General features: G+C 36.5%; 3 protein-coding genes across 7 annotated transcripts; 1 reads left to right on the top strand and 2 right to left on the bottom strand.

Moving 5' to 3' along the window:
• Positions 1-915: 915 nt before the first annotated feature.
• Positions 916-2,543, top strand: LOC145894475 (uncharacterized). 2 transcript variants are annotated; one of them, XM_082983083.1, is made up of 2 exons: positions 916-1,546; positions 1,759-2,543. In XM_082983083.1, exons 1-2 carry the CDS (start codon positions 1,021-1,023, stop codon positions 1,836-1,838), a joined length of 606 nt encoding a protein of 201 aa, XP_082839209.1. In that variant the 5' UTR covers positions 916-1,020; the 3' UTR covers positions 1,839-2,543. The 2 variants fall into 2 exon arrangements, with proteins under 2 accessions (XP_082839209.1, XP_082839208.1); XM_082983082.1 differs by having other exon boundaries at positions 1,750-2,535.
• A 129-nt stretch (positions 2,544-2,672) lies between these two features.
• LOC145894474 (uncharacterized) lies at positions 2,673-7,044 on the bottom strand. Of its 3 annotated transcripts, none has more exons than XM_082983080.1 (13): positions 6,907-7,044; positions 6,470-6,672; positions 6,217-6,366; positions 5,963-6,100; positions 5,689-5,773; positions 5,254-5,394; positions 5,061-5,162; positions 4,832-4,924; positions 4,184-4,671; positions 3,884-4,018; positions 3,232-3,437; positions 2,975-3,014; positions 2,673-2,834 (listed from the first exon to the last, which is right to left on the bottom strand). In XM_082983080.1, the coding sequence occupies exons 2-13, from the start codon at positions 6,650-6,652 to the stop codon at positions 2,775-2,777; spliced, it is 1,821 nt and encodes a 606-aa protein (XP_082839206.1). In that variant the 5' UTR covers positions 6,653-6,672; positions 6,907-7,044; the 3' UTR covers positions 2,673-2,774. The 3 variants fall into 3 exon arrangements, with proteins under 3 accessions (XP_082839206.1, XP_082839204.1, XP_082839205.1); XM_082983079.1 differs by lacking the exon at positions 6,907-7,044 and having other exon boundaries at positions 2,675-2,834; positions 4,184-4,265; positions 4,317-4,671; positions 6,470-6,773; XM_082983078.1 differs by lacking the exon at positions 6,907-7,044 and having other exon boundaries at positions 6,470-6,773.
• A 147-nt stretch (positions 7,045-7,191) lies between these two features.
• LOC145894252 (uncharacterized) lies at positions 7,192-13,487 on the bottom strand. 2 transcript variants are annotated; one of them, XM_082982779.1, is made up of 12 exons: positions 13,338-13,487; positions 12,901-13,103; positions 12,530-12,644; positions 12,261-12,467; positions 12,042-12,197; positions 11,800-11,982; positions 11,486-11,582; positions 11,045-11,398; positions 10,396-10,845; positions 10,018-10,196; positions 9,680-9,865; positions 7,192-8,035 (listed from the first exon to the last, which is right to left on the bottom strand). In XM_082982779.1, exons 1-11 carry the CDS (start codon positions 13,407-13,409, stop codon positions 9,689-9,691), a joined length of 2,193 nt encoding a protein of 730 aa, XP_082838905.1. In that variant the 5' UTR covers positions 13,410-13,487; the 3' UTR covers positions 7,192-8,035; positions 9,680-9,688. The 2 variants fall into 2 exon arrangements, with proteins under 2 accessions (XP_082838905.1, XP_082838906.1); XM_082982780.1 differs by having other exon boundaries at positions 10,396-10,833.
• Positions 13,488-17,892: the final 4,405 nt, after the last annotated feature.

Below are 17,892 nucleotides of genomic sequence, written 5' to 3'. Positions count from 1 at the left end.
AGTTGGGTGCAAAGTATCTGGAGTTAAATAGTCTAAATAAAAAAGTCAAAGCTAGAATGCTGTTCATCATAATGCTGGTATTTGAGTACTGATGAGTGATGATGAACACTGTATGAGTTCGAAACGTCTACCAGCATTATGATGAACAGCATTCTAGATTTGGCTTTTTTATTTAGAATATACACTTAGTATATTATATTTGTACAATTGAACTCTTTACAAATAAAAATTGAACTAATTCATCCAATTTGATACTGTGTTGATAAGGTTGAAGAGTATGAAGACAATATTTGTGTCCTAAAGTAAAATTGTGCCCTCAAGTAAACACAAAGACATGACATACATTAACTACACTATTTACAACATCTAGCATAACACCACAACAAACAAAACACCTGCGAAAATACGTATTTACCATTCACAAAGCATACCACACCAACCCCCGCTATCCTCGTAGATTTTCCGAAACACATTGCTCTCTCTCGTCCCCATAGACATCATATACTTAAAAATTCTGAGGTGAAATGGCGTATTATGACTTTACGCAGTAATTTACATCAACAAAACTTTACCAATTGAAATGTATTAGAATAGTTTTATGCAAAACCCTTGGCAAAATTTAATTAACCATGGCAAAAATTATTGTGGCTGAACACAATAGTGGATGGGGAAAGATTTTTTAAGGCGATGTTTTGCTGCCCTCCAGTGTGCGTGGGTTTACCTAGTTTAGCTGAAAGGAGCGTTGTTGGATACCTAAAAAATCAACATTGTTTTTTTTATATTTGTACCTAACCAATTTAATTTTGCTCATAGAAAAATGTCACAATGTTATAGGCAAGGACCTTAAAGCCGGTAAATAAGTTCAACTGTGAAGTCTCTTTTTTCTGAGATGTTTGTTTATTATATGACAGGACAGGGCATGTAAAATTATTATTTTATGTATATATACACTGATAAATTCAACAAGTAGGCTTCATACACTTGTAATATACTTGGGATATATTATATAAACTACTTGTCATGAAAGAAGAAAATGAAGTCAACAAAGGTGGTGGGGTAAAGAAATTCAAATACAGTGGCCCGAATAAAAAAGAAACACTACCCCAGCAATGGTCCCATGAGTCCAGTCTTGTTGGAAGCTACTCGTTTGCCAAACCAAGGTCATCAGGTCTTGATTTGGACAGTGTTTGGAGCATTAAGCGGAATGTCGCCGTTTCACAAAGCACTCTCCACCCTACGTCGAACTTCAGCCTCCACAACAGTGGAAAAAATGACAAAATGAACTTGGGCAACACATTCTACTCCAGACACAAAACCGGGCCTTCGAATGCCAGAAATACTGTCCATTCATCCAACGTTCATGCAGGACAGCAGAAAAAATGGATGAGGGGAAGTGCCCACAGTGTTTCTAACGCAAGTAGTAGCCCGAGAAATGATCCTATTAAGGATGATGATGACGATGAATTTGATTTTGATCTACTGTCACCGAATTCTAGCAAGTGGATGTCTCCATCCCATGAATCCAAACGTTCTTCACATACAACATGTAAGTTTATTCATCATTTAAATGTTTTTTTTCTTGGCAATCGAGAGACTAAAAAATGTTACAAAAAGCTCCATTTTTAGATTGGAATTTGTTGTCAAATTAAAATTCATCTTTTTAAGGCTCATGTTACACCCAAGTATAGAGTGGTTAACTAAATTTAATTACATAAAAACAAATCTTTAATAGACTTTTCTGTGTTTCAGATGCTACAGATCAGAAAAAGTCATTTGCAGGTGGTGGTGGTGCTCAGTTTAACGGAAAGTACAACAATCCATCATACTTCAACTTTTAATACCACTAGAATATTACAACTGGGCCTTTGCAATGCAGCTTTTGTTGTGGAAGTATCCAAGGGCAGTTGCTGTTTAAAACATGAATTTAAACAGTTTAATTTGATGTATTTGTGGTGTTGTAAACAAGTACCTGTAAAAATAACCTACTGTCAAACAAAGAGAGGAAAGAGCAAATTTCTTTGTTTGAATAGTGTTGTACAAAGCATGATGCATTTTCCGTAACAACTCCCTACATTCCATTTCAAAACTTAATTAACCTAAAACAAATCGCACAGCTTCAAAGTCACATTGTAAAACCATATACTTGGCCCTCTAGCAACGGTCTAGGCATCTCAGTGTTCATGTATCAAGTATTTTCTTTCGGTGTCTCCCATATTGTTCTCAGTGTTTTGCTTCTCTTCTGTTTCCTTGTAGTAGTATTATGTTAAAGTGATGGTTGGTGCCTGGCACCAGTTTGTGTGTAACAAAACAAAATGTTGGCAGTCTTTATACAATTCAAAAATTTTAGGCAGAGTGTTATAAATAAGTGGTATTCTGTTTTGCTAAACACAACATAAACTCACACCTTATCAAGCCCTCACTTGCATTTTCCACAAAATCCACATCTTAACAACAAAAAACACATTCCCTATTTAAGGTGTAATTTCTATGGCTCTTTTCTCACAATGGAATTGACATACACAAACCTATGTAATTTGTTCACTGTGATTTTCATGCGTTTAGATGTTTATGTGTATACATACATTTCACTGTGTGCAATAATAACTTGTAGTTACAATACAACGTAGTTAAACATGTTCTTGGAACACAGCCTATTTTATTGCATTTATTTGCTCAGACAGAAAAGATACTACAATGGTAAAAGGAAGTTGAACATGCTAAAAGTCAGTGAACAGTGATAATAGGATAAGAGCATATTTCGGTTTTCTGCAGTATTATGGTGGGCTTTCTTGCTTTGAAGACTCTTCTTCTTTAACTGGTTGGTAAAATTCATCCTGTTAAAATTCATAAAGACATCATGTCAAATCTTAAACCAATTTTATAATGGCAGTTCGTATCAATTTTAACAAATAAATTTTCCACCTTTTTTCATGGTCAAGACGCTAGTAAAAAAAAGTTATCATGCCATAATTACCTCATATTCAGAGCTTTCGAGGGAGATTTCATTCAAACACCTGCAAGAACACAAAAATATAATCATCGTGAAATAAGAAAATATGGTGAATATTACTGCTTTAAAACTATACAGGCTACAAAATTTATCACAACAGATGTATGTTCAATAAAATCCAATTGTTAGTTCGAAAACTCCACCTTTCACTTATATTCTTGGTTAACCACAAACAACATACTAAAATTCTTCGGACTTGTAACAAGTCAACAAATATTTACTCGAGGGGAGCACTTGTCCATAGGTCCAGTTGTGGAGCAGATTTAGCTGGAGAGATGCCACCAAACACAAATGAATTTTCATCTTCTGAATCAAGGAATGAAGAGTTTATATGCATGGTACTGACATTAAATGAGGCACTTCTCATCTCCTTGTTTCGGACAGGTTTGAGTGGTTTAGGGGAGTGGCTAAGTGAAGTTGAGCGAACCTAAAATACAAAAAAATGAGTTCTAATACCCCCAAAAAATATTACTTTTCAAAATGACAGGGTTATCAACAGCCTGGATAAAATGATAAGCATGTTGCATTTTGATACAGACTGACAATTCAAATTTTGTGAAAGTAAGCACTTAGGTATTTAGACTGGAAAACCAAGTACTAAAATAAAGATAAGCGTGTTTCTTAGAAATAAGTGTATGCAAATTCATTTTAAGACACTGGTCTTTAAAGTAAGAACAAATCTTAGAAACAAGCAATGTATTGCAACCCTACTTAAACTACTGCAAAGACCAACACTTCAATCCCTATTTAATATTTATGAATTAATTTTTTTTAACATTACATTTAGCCACCAATGTACACAAACATGGGTTTAAAACAAAAGATATGTTTATCCCCTATAAAAACATGTTGATTTGCAGTTTGCTGGCTTACATTCAATTGCATGTCACTGTTCTTTCGAGTTGGTTTCATAGGGATTGACAATGTGTCGTCAATATCAAGCCCTCCACCATCACTGTGTGTTCGACGATGTCCCGATGCTTCACTTGTCCCTTTTTTCAAGTTTTTCTAAGTTTTCAACATACAAAAAAAAGGCCATAATGTGTACAGTTACTCTAAAACTAAAATCTGTATTTGCCTTGTAAATACACCCCAAAAAGCTGTGTTATTTTCCTATATAGGTAAATGGTCTAAATGTTAAGGATTAAAAAGGTTTGAAGAAACTAAACAAACCGGATGCTTGAGAGTTTGTGTTCTTTGCCAAGATGTATCGATCTTGTTATCTTGCTTCACAAATTTGTCTTTATAAGCTTGCCTGTTAAATTTAGTTGTTACAGCAATAAAATTTTTTGCAGAAGTATGGTACCTTAAAGATGGTCGTAATCTAAGCCATTCCTGCTTGGTGCTGGGTTCAGCTATTTCAAGAGAAGAATCAGTTTTAACTGTCGAGTCGCTACTATAATAATCCCTCTCCTCTTCAATAACTTCTGGCACTCTTAAGTGGCTGATCAATGTGTCGTCCATGCTTTTGCATCTCCCTTTTTTTGTTCTCGGCACAGTTAGGAAGGATGCATCATTGTCAGGATCTTTCAGAGGCATCCTGTACGGGACGATCCTAACAACAGGTAGGTCAGCTTTGGAGTTGTGCTTGTCATGTGCATTTTCATCCAAGTTCGATTCAAGCGTTTGTGAGGAACTCCGAAACACAAAATCTGTGCCACCTTAAAACAGTTTTGAAAACTTTTTGATTTTCACAGTTTAAACAGTATTATACTAATTGTATTGTTGAATTGCAAAAAAAATAGCTGCACTGATGAGACCCATTAGGTCAAAAAGTGGCTCTGTCTACAGCTCACAATAAAAGACCAAAACTAAACCTACCATTTGTAGTGGCTGGGTGAATCTTTGACTTGGCATATTTCTTGTATAACAGTATCATGGCTATAAGAAGAATGCCAAACAGCAGGACTAGTCCTACAATAAAATAATGCAAGTTTAAAAGAATTTTAACACTTTTCCAAAAATTTCATTGAAAATTTAACTGAAATGTCTAAAAATACGATTATTTAACATATATATTGTCTCTGTGTTTAGGAATAAAAACACTGACCTACAACAAGAGGTATGGTGGATTCATTGGCATAAACTGCCATGTTGACAGTGGTTGTCGATATGTTGCACTCAAACAAAGCAACTTGTACTGGTCCCGAGCCTGCAGAAAAATTATTTAAAAATGTTTTGATATATACAATAAAAAGCACATTCACTACGAAAACAGTGGTCAAAGCAGCTATTATCAGTACCTGAGCAGTTATTGTGTATGCTTCCATTAAATAAACATGATCTTGACCTGGCACCAACGTTGTGCAAGCATCTGTTATGCTGAATCCAACTCCCCCAGGTTGGACATTCTTCGGTATTGCAGGTAACTGAGCGGTTTTCAACTGTTACAAAAAAAATTGAATTTTAGTATACCTTACAGGTCGAAACAGTGCGTGTACACACCCTGTCTGCAGCTTTGCAATATTATGGCTTTTTTTGCACATATAAGAAAATTTATTGCAACAAAACTTTAATCCAAAAACATCTTGGGGAAAGAAGAGTTTCGAATTGTAATGTTCATGCTTTATTGAAATTTATCATTGATTTGCATGCAAAAAAACATATATTACTGTTACCCTAGTTATTGTGAAGTGACAGAGGAGTCAAATGCCCAAAACAGCAACATATTTATTTACCTGTTTTCCCACAAGTCCTTCTTTGTGTGTTTATGCCACCTCCACATGTTTTTGTACAGGAATCAGACACCCACACAGACCAGATCTGTCGGGAATAGAACATACACATCTATTCATCATATTGGGATTTCCGCTTGTAAATCTTATTTTGGTACCATTTAAATTATTGTTAGTTTTGTTTCCTCAAAAACCTGATTTGTTTTCATTCATTTTTAGTGCAAAAATACATTGATAGGCACATGTAAAATAAAAGGATGCATATCAAGGTTCATACCGAAGCTGGACAAGGATAATGAAAAGTTATTTTCTCAAAAACACCAAAAGTTTCTGCACACTCAAGACTGGGGTTTTTGTTTTTGGTGCACATTTTGGTATCTGTGATGACTCCTGGTTGAGTGCATGTTGCATTGCACTAGATAATGTAACAAAAAGGAGTTTTTAAAAACTGCACACCTGGACTACATTAAATTTATTTTATATAGGTTTAAAGCAAGCATTAACAACTGAAATTTACAAGTAAACACTCACACTACTGTTGTGTGCTGACCATTGTCCATTGCACAGTGTTAGATTGTTGCACGGAACACGAGATCGGCGCATACAGTGCAAGTCTGTGGAGCAGATTTCTTCATACCACATTGTTGAGTTATAGCATGATGGAACACAGGATTGTAGCACCTATATTATAGGATTTGGTAGCAGTTAAGGCAAGGATTTTACATGCAAAAACGCATTAGCAACCACAAATTTTCTTATGACAATTTTCTTAAATTTCACACACCGTTTTGTTTGCCCATGTTCCAGTGCATGTTCTTGTACAGTTATGTATTTCCTCTTCAACATTATTGTTGCCATGACGACATACCACTAGAGTAGGAGCCATTCCAGGGATCCAACACTGTAATGAACGCATGGTGCAGTTTTCCGTCGATGAGCAGTTCCTCCATGTTGTCCACGATGACATGATTTGTGTGGCTGCTACACCTTCAAGTGCAAGTATGACAAGCAAAACTGTCTTAAGCATCTTGAGAACATTTGAACAGCATTCTTTCCCTTAGAAAACCTTGCAGCACCTCTGAGCAATCTACAACCTGTGGTTTTGAATAACATTTTGTTTGCAAGGATTAAACCACCAAAAACAGCCAACTACAGGTAACTGACGCTATATTGCAACTAATATCCAGCCTAAGCTAAACAAGTTAAAGAAATTGTACTGACCAGTGCTTACACGTAAGAAGTGTGACCTCTTCCTGAATCATCAGGCAATGTATGTGAAGCAAGCAAATCTACACATTCTTACATCAGTGCATTTCCTGCTGCTAGCGTAGAATAAGCAGTGGGCAACATGAATGTATTTCTGACTCTGTGACGCTCCTTGAGCTAACTGTTGACTCAGATTATATACAACTGCCTATACACCTGGTGCCCACTGCTTTCCTGTGCAGGTGTGTATGCAAAGTATGGATGCAAATCAAAGACAGCAGGTTTACTGAAGGAAACACAGTTTATTGCTAAAATGTTTTTGTTTGTTTACATGTGCAATGAATGAAGAAATAACAGGTAATGAGCAATGCAAAGCAATGGATTGGGAGCAATTTTTGCAAATAAATTGTTCTCTGAAGAGTTTATGGTAACAATGAGTATGCAAAAGTTGTATTTATTGGTTTTCTAACAAATTGGTTACACATTAATGCCATACAATGCTACAACAAACAATTAAATAAATAAAAATTATTAAATATGTGTTTATATTATATGAAAGTGTAAGAAAAGGGTTTCTCACAGTTAAACCAAGCAGGTAACATTGAAATATGCCTTAGCTTATCACAAAACACTGGTTACCACGGAACACAGTTAGATTGAAGTATCAATGTGGACAAAGTATATTGTTCTAACGTATATAGCAAAAGCACAAAGCACCAGAAAGTTTAGCCGGTAAACAGAAATAGTTAAAAAATGTCATAATAAAATAAAACCTGTTGGCATATAGGGACAATGTTTTGGAAGAGCGATACGTTTGTTCAGGGAAACACACAAAACAAGTTTGCCTTTGTATAAAGGCTTTGTTATAAATAAAAGAATTGGCACGGATTGCTAAACTAAAGAACTTGTACTACATGTCACAGTTACGGAAAAAAACAGCTAAGGCACACTTAAAAGAATAAGTTGCTCTGTTGGAAGACAAAAGGTCAAAGGTAACAGTGAGAAATGAAGTACAATATAAAAACAACGACAGTAAATTTACTTGGAACTTAAGCTAACAATTGCTAACATTTGTTTTCATGACAAACAAACAACACAGTACCTGGTACAAAGTCCTCTTTTTCTGTGAAAACACTTGAAACATCTGCAACAGTTAAAAACAAAGACATGAAAATTATGTATACACCACACAGAAAATCAGGTCAAAAAGACACATTAAAGCATTAGTAACAATGTATCTTTTAATAGGACACAAGCTGGTACATTTACCAACCATAACGATTTAGTTTTGTTGTCAATTTAGTTTTGTTGTCAATTTAGTTTTGTTGTCAAAACTGAACTTTTTTAAAACATAACAGATAGTTATATTAAAACGATTTCCTAAAACTATAAAACAGCAAATGGGAAAAACATAATTGTATGAGAAAAAGACACAATTTTATAAATTGTAATTTGTGTCTCGCTGAGATTCCAACATTAAATGAAGTTGTGTTACCACAGGATTAAAATGAAACTTGTCTGGGAAAGTGTTTACCAACCCTTTTAGCGACACGCGTGATTGTTTGTCGTTGTTGAATACAATAAGACATTTGTTGGCCTGTTTGTAACCAGATCAGGGAACAGGTGAGAGAAATCGCTTTATTACATGGTTGGATTTTTTGATAATCAAATAACATTGCAGCCTTGCAGGCATTCCTGTATTGTCAAATGCAAGAATACGTTTGGGAAACTCAAAGTATTCATGTCATTGGATGGTTTTTGTATCGAATTTATCGACAATTTTGAAGATTTTTAAAAACTTTACTGGTAAGTTATCCGAAAGTTTACCAGTGGTAACATTTACATTTTTCTTGTAAAAATGGCATTTTTCTTAAAAAAATTAAGTTTAATCTGCATTAGGCCTTATTATCAAGCAAGGTTACAAAAATTTTACAAAAATGTGGTTCTGTTTTCCAAGGCAAGGACAATGTAATGACAGCGACAATAACATGTTACACCTTCGAGAAACATGCGTCTCAACAATGAAAGAGTGCGTCCAAACATGCCCAGGTGTCGTGCGAGGCCAACGCGACCCCAAAGAGCCATTATTCAATTGACTCCAGACAATCTCATATCAAATTGCTACACAATTGAAACATTTTATAGGCTCAAGTAAATGCCACCAATGGGGCAGATGGGACAAAGGGAAGCTATTTATAGTCAGTGGGCTGTGGTTTTAGGAATCCCTAGTAAATACAACAGCACAAACTGCGCTGAATGACTTTGCCCTTTCCTCTGTACATTCTATGTTGACACAGAATGTTGACCTAGGGTTGAACCAACCATTGTTTGTGGTAAGAATGAAATGTCATAATGTCGCTTCCGTTGGACAAAGTCAAACAAAACCCTAAATCAAAGAGCAATAGATATTGGTGAATTCCAAATAGGTTTTAAAGCCACTTAAGATTAAAGAAAAATTCCATTACTTTGGTATCAATGTTTTTCCGCGTAACTGTTTCAAAATCAACAATCAAAGCAATTTTTGTGACAAAAAATATTTCAAAAACTTGCCAACCAAATAAGTGTTTTTGTAGCAGATATGAGTGATCTAAAGCTACATAGAGAATTTTTTTTGCTTGTCTATATAATTTCAACCACTTGACATGTACATATCCAAATAAAAAGATTTGCTAATGCACAAGATCCAAAACAAAAAGGGTTGTTATACCACACAAAAATCATATCATAGGCATTAAGCTAAAGGATAGAACACAACTGATTGTTGCCATTTAAGGGCATTGGGATTTACCTTCAGGTGTCAAGAAACAATAGTCGAAAACAGTGGTGGGTTCTGTGGACCCCAGAAATATAGTGGGTTTGAATCTTTGTCATCGAACATGAGTTTAAATTTAAGTTGTAGAGCATCTGTATCCAACAACTCTGTGGAGCTACGACGACAATCGGCCAGCCTTTGCTCACACCCATCGTGTACTTTCTACAAATACACATTATTATTTCTTTGCCAAGTAAAAATGCCCACAATTTTATAACTTTCGGTGCAAAAACATGTGGGAGTCCCATGATGGGACAAGCTTCACTAGTTTTTAACCTTTTTTCTTTTTGCATTTTGCCAGTACAAGCACAAACCTTCATAATCTTTTGTTGTTCCCGGATAATTGTTTTCATGTCAAGCATATGTCCAGATGATTTGCGCATAGCTTCCGTGAGGGGAAAAGTCAAAACAAAGTCACCAACCCTTGTTCTGGGCCACATATTCTCTTGCGCTACTTTCTTGGGCGCTGTGCTTGATATACTGTATGGAGACTCTGCAATTTAGTTAAATGTCTTTTATTATTTCGGTTACAAGAGCCATACACCCACCAACTTTACAACTTTTGACTTTAAACGATTTTTTTTATATCAATGCGTAGATAAATGCAGCATTGTCGAGTAGATACAGATTAAAATAATTACAAAATCCCACATTTTAAACGCTTTATTTTGATATTTTGACAAAAAGCTTACTGTATTCTGTAGAAAGTTGCTTTGACCTCAAACCACCCTTCCTTGCAGTGGGCAATTTTTCGTGATCTTTTGACAAGTAAGATGACGTCATCCGCTGCGGAGCAGAATTCAGTGACTTTTTTCTGCGAGCCAACTTTGGAGTTTCTGAAAACTTTGGCCCAATTGCAAATCTTGAAACCTGGGGACCCCTCGCAGAATCCTTTTTTACCTCATTTATGGTAGATAGAGTCCTTGGTTTCCTTTTCCTTTGGTCTGTGTTGATTGACTGGAGGTCGCCTGAAGAGTCAATCAGTGGTCGCTTTTTGCCACTAGGTGTATGTGCAACCGGCATTGACAAATTGTTGCTGCTTGTGGAATTTTCTGGCTGGTTCGAATGATCCACAGAGGACACACTCGATGATAAACTGCCAGAGCTTGCATTGCGGGGAAGGTCTCTGACTGAAAGCACTCCTGCAATAAGCAAGTAGGACAATTAACACATATATCAATATCATAAAAAATTCATTTCAACTAAGCTGCAAAAAAACAGAGTTAACTAGTTTGAAAGTTAGTAGCATACTAGCTTTGGCTTTTCTTTTTCAACCCATTCTAATTACTTTCGAAAAATGTCATACATGTTCCAAACATTAGTGATTTTGATGCAACTTACCATCAGTTTCACTTGAGCTTTGCTTCAGATGAGGCAGTGCAGATGAGGGCCTTGGTACGGAACTTCCTTTCATGCTCTTTGCAGAAACTTTTCTACCCAGTTTTAAACTTTCAGATGATGTGCTGATCCTACTTTTGGAGAGTCTTGAAGCAGTTGCCCTCCTTGGCAGAGACCTCAGTGGAAAAGAGGAATTGGGTTTTGACGAGTTGTCTTGTAGTGGTGATGCTTGATTTGAACTGGATGAAGAACTAGACGATATAAAGACCTCCGGGCCACCGTAAAGACTTCTTGAAACACTGGGTATTGGACTGACCTCTTCACGATGTGTTAGCCCCCCATGTTCAGAATCAGTTTCTGTTGAATATTTTCATTCGATAACAATGGAATTGACATTTCTTTTGACCAAAATCGCTTAATATTATGTACAAAGCCTAACTGCACCTCTAAAGTTTAGAAGGTCTATGAGATCATTCAACATCGACCGTTTGGCAATGAAGTCTGCCTGGCAGTCCATGCTGAGTGCTGGGCTGAAATTTACCTGCAAAAATAGTTTTCTATGTGGTGAATAAACAATAAACCAAGAAAACAATGGTAGTTTTAAAACTTTAGAATAATTGATTTACTAATTACTATTAGGAAACAGGAATGTTTGAACCAGTTTTTAAAAAGTCTTTAACTCAAACTTAACCCATACTAATTGCAAAACCTGCAACACAATGGAAAAAAATTAATCTAATTCATTATAAATCATATACCTCTAGTAACCACGGCTTCATATTATCATCAACCAATATGTCAAAGCCGAATACTTCAAAACAGTTGCGACATTTTGGTACTGTTGGTGCCTGAGTGGCCAGAGTCAGTGTAATTATGTTACTGATCCGCATCCATAAGAGGGCCTCATCAATGTCACCAGACTGCCTCAGGAAGCTACGAAGCTATTAATTTTTTTCGTGTTAAAAGCAGTCGTCAGAATGTGTAACAGAGTTTTCAGAACCTGAGATAAAGTCCATTTGCAACCAGGACCAACTCGTTCTTTGTCTGTAGAATACGCAGGTCCGTACTTGTTTATAGACGTATTGGTAAGATGAGAAAAGACATTGTTCAGTTGGTTCAGGTCAAATTTGTCCGTGCTGAAGCGGGCAATACCTTCCTATATTTCAATAACACAGTAAACAACAAAAGTACAGTTTTGGGAATTGAACTGCAATACTACCTGGTAGGTGTATATTGTCAAAGGCTGAAAACTGGGCACGCAAACATAAATACGCAAGTCAAATTTGTAGCCTGAGATTAGGAATGGATTGGAAATGTATCGTTGAACAACAACAGAACAATCGTAGGTAAGATGCTTCAGGTCGTGAAAAATAAATATCCCACGACCCCGTGATAGGTCAACAGGTTTGCATATCCAAAACATGTTCTGCAAAATATATAAGATAACGAAACATCTGAGATAGAAGGGCGAGAAAATGTGACACTAACCTTTTTGCCATACTTTTGGGACTCTTTGGCATAGTCGGATACAAATTTTGTGTATTCATTTGGCAGAATGTAAGCAGCAGGATGGAAATTGAACACTTGGGTGCCATGAACACATCTAACCAAACAAAACAAACTATGTTACTGACCACCAAATACTTTTTTGTTAGTAACCACCACCCAGATTACAAAGTTTGCTATTTGCGCGGAGGATTTTTTTCAGTGATCGCTAATTGCATGGACGACTGCAACGTTTTATGTATACTAATGCATCAGCTAATTTTTATTGCACAGATTATCAGTAAATTTTCGTAGAAGTTTTTTTTCCAATCTGGACTACCACCAAAAGAAGGAAAAACTATTAACAATCTTACCTCATTCTACGAAGGTTGCGCACAAGACTGTCCTTCCTTGTTATTGCATCGGTCCTTGGAAAGTGATTTAATCTTTGCCATGGTTCCACTTCATCGTGCTCGGACTTTCTAAACCTTTGGGTTTTCCACCACAGATTCCATGCACCCCTGTCTTTAGGCTGGAAGCCCTCATCTACCTCATTCCATCCCCTTTCAGTGAGTATCTGAAAACAGGAAAAGGGAATTCAAATATTTCTTTAATGTACACAAAAGAGAGCACACAATATGCTTAATTACTGTCTGACCAGAAGTTTGGTATTTGCGCAACATTTTTCGTATGTTAATGCATTGGCTAATTTTTATTGCGCAAATTATCGGTAAATTTTTGATATTTTTTCTGATCTGGTGTTCTGTAAGCATTCTGAAAGAATTCTTTGTGCAACCTATATCGGTTTCACCTGTTTTAAAACTTCGGGCACGTGTTCAGATGATTTAAGCACCAGTCCATCTTCTTTAGAATGCAAAACCATTTCTTCGCGGGCGCTCTGTCATTCTACATCAGTTGCCCCAGTGTTCACCGTCTACAACTGCAGCGCCTATCACCCTGCCAACCTCAAAACACAAAGTATAAATACGTCATTGTGTCAAGTCTAACACATGCGACCCCACCACACAATAAATCTCTGGTTTGATCACTGAGATTACAGCCGGCAACGCCGCTTCAAGAGTCAACAAAACACATAGTTCTGCCGAAGTATACGTTTTGATTGTCAATTTCTGTGCAACTTAAATGTTGCTTTGGCCGAACCTACAGCGTCCACCAGTGATGAACATTTAAAATGCCATTCTAAAATGATGGATTATCACTGTGAGTTTCTTTGCAACACATTTTGTCTTACTAAAAGTCTGTGCCGAATAATTCTTTCAAATTTTGTGACATGGGCCCACCATAGAATATTCTATGGTCCCACATCTAATAGACTGGACCCTCTTAAATTTGTTTGTTTGTGTCAGTACAAATGTTGTATATATATATATATATATATAAATAGGCAGCCCATTGAAATCAAATATTGAATAGTTTCAATGAACATTGAATTTACACGTTTTCAATTAATTTACACTCAAGGATGCCGTCCTTAATTCGAAAAATTCCTGTAAAATTTAGCGTTGTTCATGAAAATGTTTTACTTGCTTCTTAGAAACCAATTCTGACTGGATGTCCTTATTATTAAGTTGTTTTAGACTTGTTCATCTTATCTTGGAGTTGTGTTTGCTGAACAATGTTTTTGCATTCCATTTTGCGTGACAATCCTGTGTCTGGTATTATGTTCAAATTTCTTTTCAATAATTTCAAAAAAGAGGTTTTAAGACATGTTAAAATTTGAATGGCGTTTGGCTCCAGCATTTGACGTATATTACTTAACGTTTGTTTTTATATAAATATATATTTGTTTAATGATAGAAATTAAAGTGATGGGACAACTTAAAACGCAACCGGAAATATGGCGTTATAGATGTAAGACGCGTGTAGCGTTTAAAGGTCAAACGCCGGAAAAGTCTCCCAATGGGATACCTTGCCGCAGACGTGACATTTGCAACAAACGAATACGTGAATCAGCCTGTCATCAAATGTACTGGACAAGCAGATAATCACAGACAAAGCGTTTTTGCCTTTTTAGGCTAATGTAAACGCGCCAATATCTTTATTATCGAACCCGGCTCATATTGCTCCTGTATGGCCGAATCATCCGGCGCCATCAGCCCGAAATCGATGCCTTCTTTATGTGAAAATATTTCTTGAGTGAAAATTGTCACAACCTTCATCAAGGCGAAGGCCACCGATAAGGCTTTTTTTCATGAACTGTATTCCACATGACCCTTTGCTGGGTGCAAAATGTAACCATGCTGCCTTGTAAGCATTGTGTAGCATCAAATGGTTAACTTCGAATGACAAATGTCGCTCAAGCAAGGATAATGTACAACCTCTCTTCTGAGCAGCAACTAAAATACCGTCTTTACGCAAGATTCGGATTATGTAACTCGCGAATGTCTCGAGGAGCCGTTCGGTACGAGTAACACTCCAACGATATCGTATGCTCTTTTATTCGACATATCAGATCGCCGATCAAGTTTTTTCTTACGATTGTGAAATTAAAGATATTTAAATGGAATCGAATGACTGTCACAACTGACAAAAAGCTCCACGTCTTGATGGTTTCATGCCTGACGCGGCTAAATTGCCTAACTCGGCAATGCTGTCGATAGGACGCAGTTCTATCATATGACCTTGGCAGCTATTTGTCTGTTTAATCATCGTGAATGCGCATTGTGTCCCTTCCGGTGACATGGCGTGAGAGGTGTGGTGACAGATACGCATGCAACACAACCACAGGCGAACAGGTTATAGCAGCCATGTACAACAACCGTTAAATTGTACGAAAGACGCTTGTGCCAAAGGGAAATTTCCTATTACTGAATTGACGCGACAAACCACCAATGCACGTATTTTATCATTCTTTTTGTCTTGAAAGTCAACTCTTTTTGCGCCTTATTGAGTTTACTACACTGTAAACTATACCACGGTTTTTATTAACGTGCAAGTGAACAAATGATATAGAGCAATTTCAATTCGCGTTTCCAGTGCAAATAAGCGCTGATCACTTTACTTATCGTTCTGTTGCTACAATGTAGGTATATTTTCAACTAAAATTGTACAAATTAACACCCAAACAAGTTATTTTAATGTGAACTTGTTTTCTCTAAATTTTCACCTTACGTACGTTCGTCCGTCAATTTGAATTTAAATGAAGTACAAATGGCACAGGTATGAACCGCTTATACTTGCGAAAAGCGCCAGAATAACGAATAATTACAATCTCAGCATTATTTTTCATATTGTACATAGTTCGTTTGTCGCATTTTTACACGGTATAGCGGCAAATTTCACCCCTAAACTCACATTATTACCTGGCATCCATAGCCCCAAACTGTCCATCAAGAACGTGTCAATCTCTCTGGGGAACAACCCTGATGCTCATGAGTGGCACGTGACTCACATCCTCCGGTGCATGTCAAATATAAAAGCACGTGTCCCGACCGAAGTTGATCACTTATACCCGGATAATCGGTGGTACCGATTTAAAAGGTGCACTCGAGATAAGATTTAGGCTTCGAATTTTTTAATAGAAAGTGAAACATATTTTTGGATATGTATCACTTAACAGAACTACACATGTGCGTCATTTTCAACAACGTTTAAATTTTTGGTAAAATCCAGAGCCATGCAGTTTCACGTAATATTTTGATTTTGTCGGTTTGAAATATTTCCTTGCCGATTTTCTAATGTGGGTTCGTGCAACTCATCTTGCTGATGATAGAACCTTGCCAAAACTGTCAAGAATGAGAAAAAATAAATCTGTGCGCTCCGGTCCAGTAAGTAATACAGAAGCTTTTAGTTAAGCCAGCACTGCATAGGTGATTTCAGGCCAGGACGTGGATTATAGCGACAGATAATTACAACTATTGCAGTCGTTTTGTGACAGAACAATGCGGCAAAAATTCGAAAGCTTGATGGCGGATTGTCCGCAATCTTAACAAGCGGATTACAAGTCAGCTGAGTGACAGTAAAGACCGCTACTGTTTATGGATTATTTGCAACCGAAGAATTCATTAAAACATGTTAACTTGTTTTACAGAAGAAAAGTTTTTTTCAACTTAAACACAAACAGAAACCATGACTTTAGTTATTATACGAAGTGTTTTTGTTTTGTTGTTTGTCGTGAACAGTTTGACAAATTTTTCAAAGGCAATTAATGTTCACAGGTGAGAAAAAAATCCTTTTAAGATTTCCACATACAGTATAATTAAAATGATTTGTTTCAGGAAAAGTCCAATCTCCGGTCGAATTCTCCACGCATTAGAAGGTAATTAGATTGTATAATAAACCGTATCAGTCTTGCGACACTGAACTGTACTTTTTAGGATTATAAAACTGTTTAAAATCAGTCTTTTTATTTATATTACATATGTTCTTTATATAGAAGTATTTTTATTACAACGTAACATATGTCCTCACTATATACGCTTTCTTGGAATAGCAAATTATACAGCAGGCAAAGAAACGAACTTTGTTAGGAGATAAAATCGAATTGTTGCGCAACCAGGTTTACATTATCCCGCCATCATTTCGATATCAAATTGCGATATTTCACAACGCTTAAATCTTTGCAAGATCACTTCTATCCCTTTGCAGGACTAGACCAACAAAAGCGTTCTGTTCGTGATAGGTTGGGCGAATGGAACGACGATACTGCTGGATACCGCGGGTGAGAAGGTTTAGCGGTTTGTATGTACAAAGAGTGGTGTTACAGACAAGTGCGACGGTGGTTATGGTAGCCTGTCAAAGTTGTGTATCAAACATAATTGGTGCTTATGTTTCAACAACGATTTAATCTCTGTTTATCACGTTCGCGCTGATAAAAATGATTACTGGTAGATTTTAACACGTCGCAGCCTTGTATAAACTATGCGATATACCTCAGACTTTGCAAAAACTACTTTATATTGGCATCGATCGCCTTATTAGGGGCCTTATTTTTAGTTGAAATGGAAATAAATTTACGCTTCTAGCCGATTTGACTAACTTTTTGCCACGGAATAAGTGTAAGGCAGTTAAAATCGTGTCTTACTAGTCATGGCAAAATTCCATTACTCGACCACAAAGTACACAAGCACATCCGGTTGAATATATGTTAGTGTTATGTGCGGTGTGATTACATCAGTTACCAACCACAAATAAACAAAAAAAAAACAGTGAACAATGGCGAGTAGGCACCACGGCATTTCCTAAAATAAAATACAGCAACTTACAACCGAAGCGTTATTCTGATAAATCGAAATGTTTGTTATAAACATATTAATAATATTATCTGTTCTAGTGCGGAATCACCTTTAGATCAATTAAGTTTGGAACATCGCGTCGAAAACAACGCCCGAACCTGTTCGCGAGGT

This window comes from Ascidia mentula, chromosome 3, assembly GCF_947561715.1.
Source record: "Ascidia mentula chromosome 3, kaAscMent1.1, whole genome shotgun sequence".
NCBI lineage: Eukaryota > Metazoa > Chordata > Ascidiacea > Phlebobranchia > Ascidiidae > Ascidia > Ascidia mentula.
Note: the sequence above shows the minus strand (reverse complement) of the source record. Positions and strands in the feature narration are given on the sequence as shown.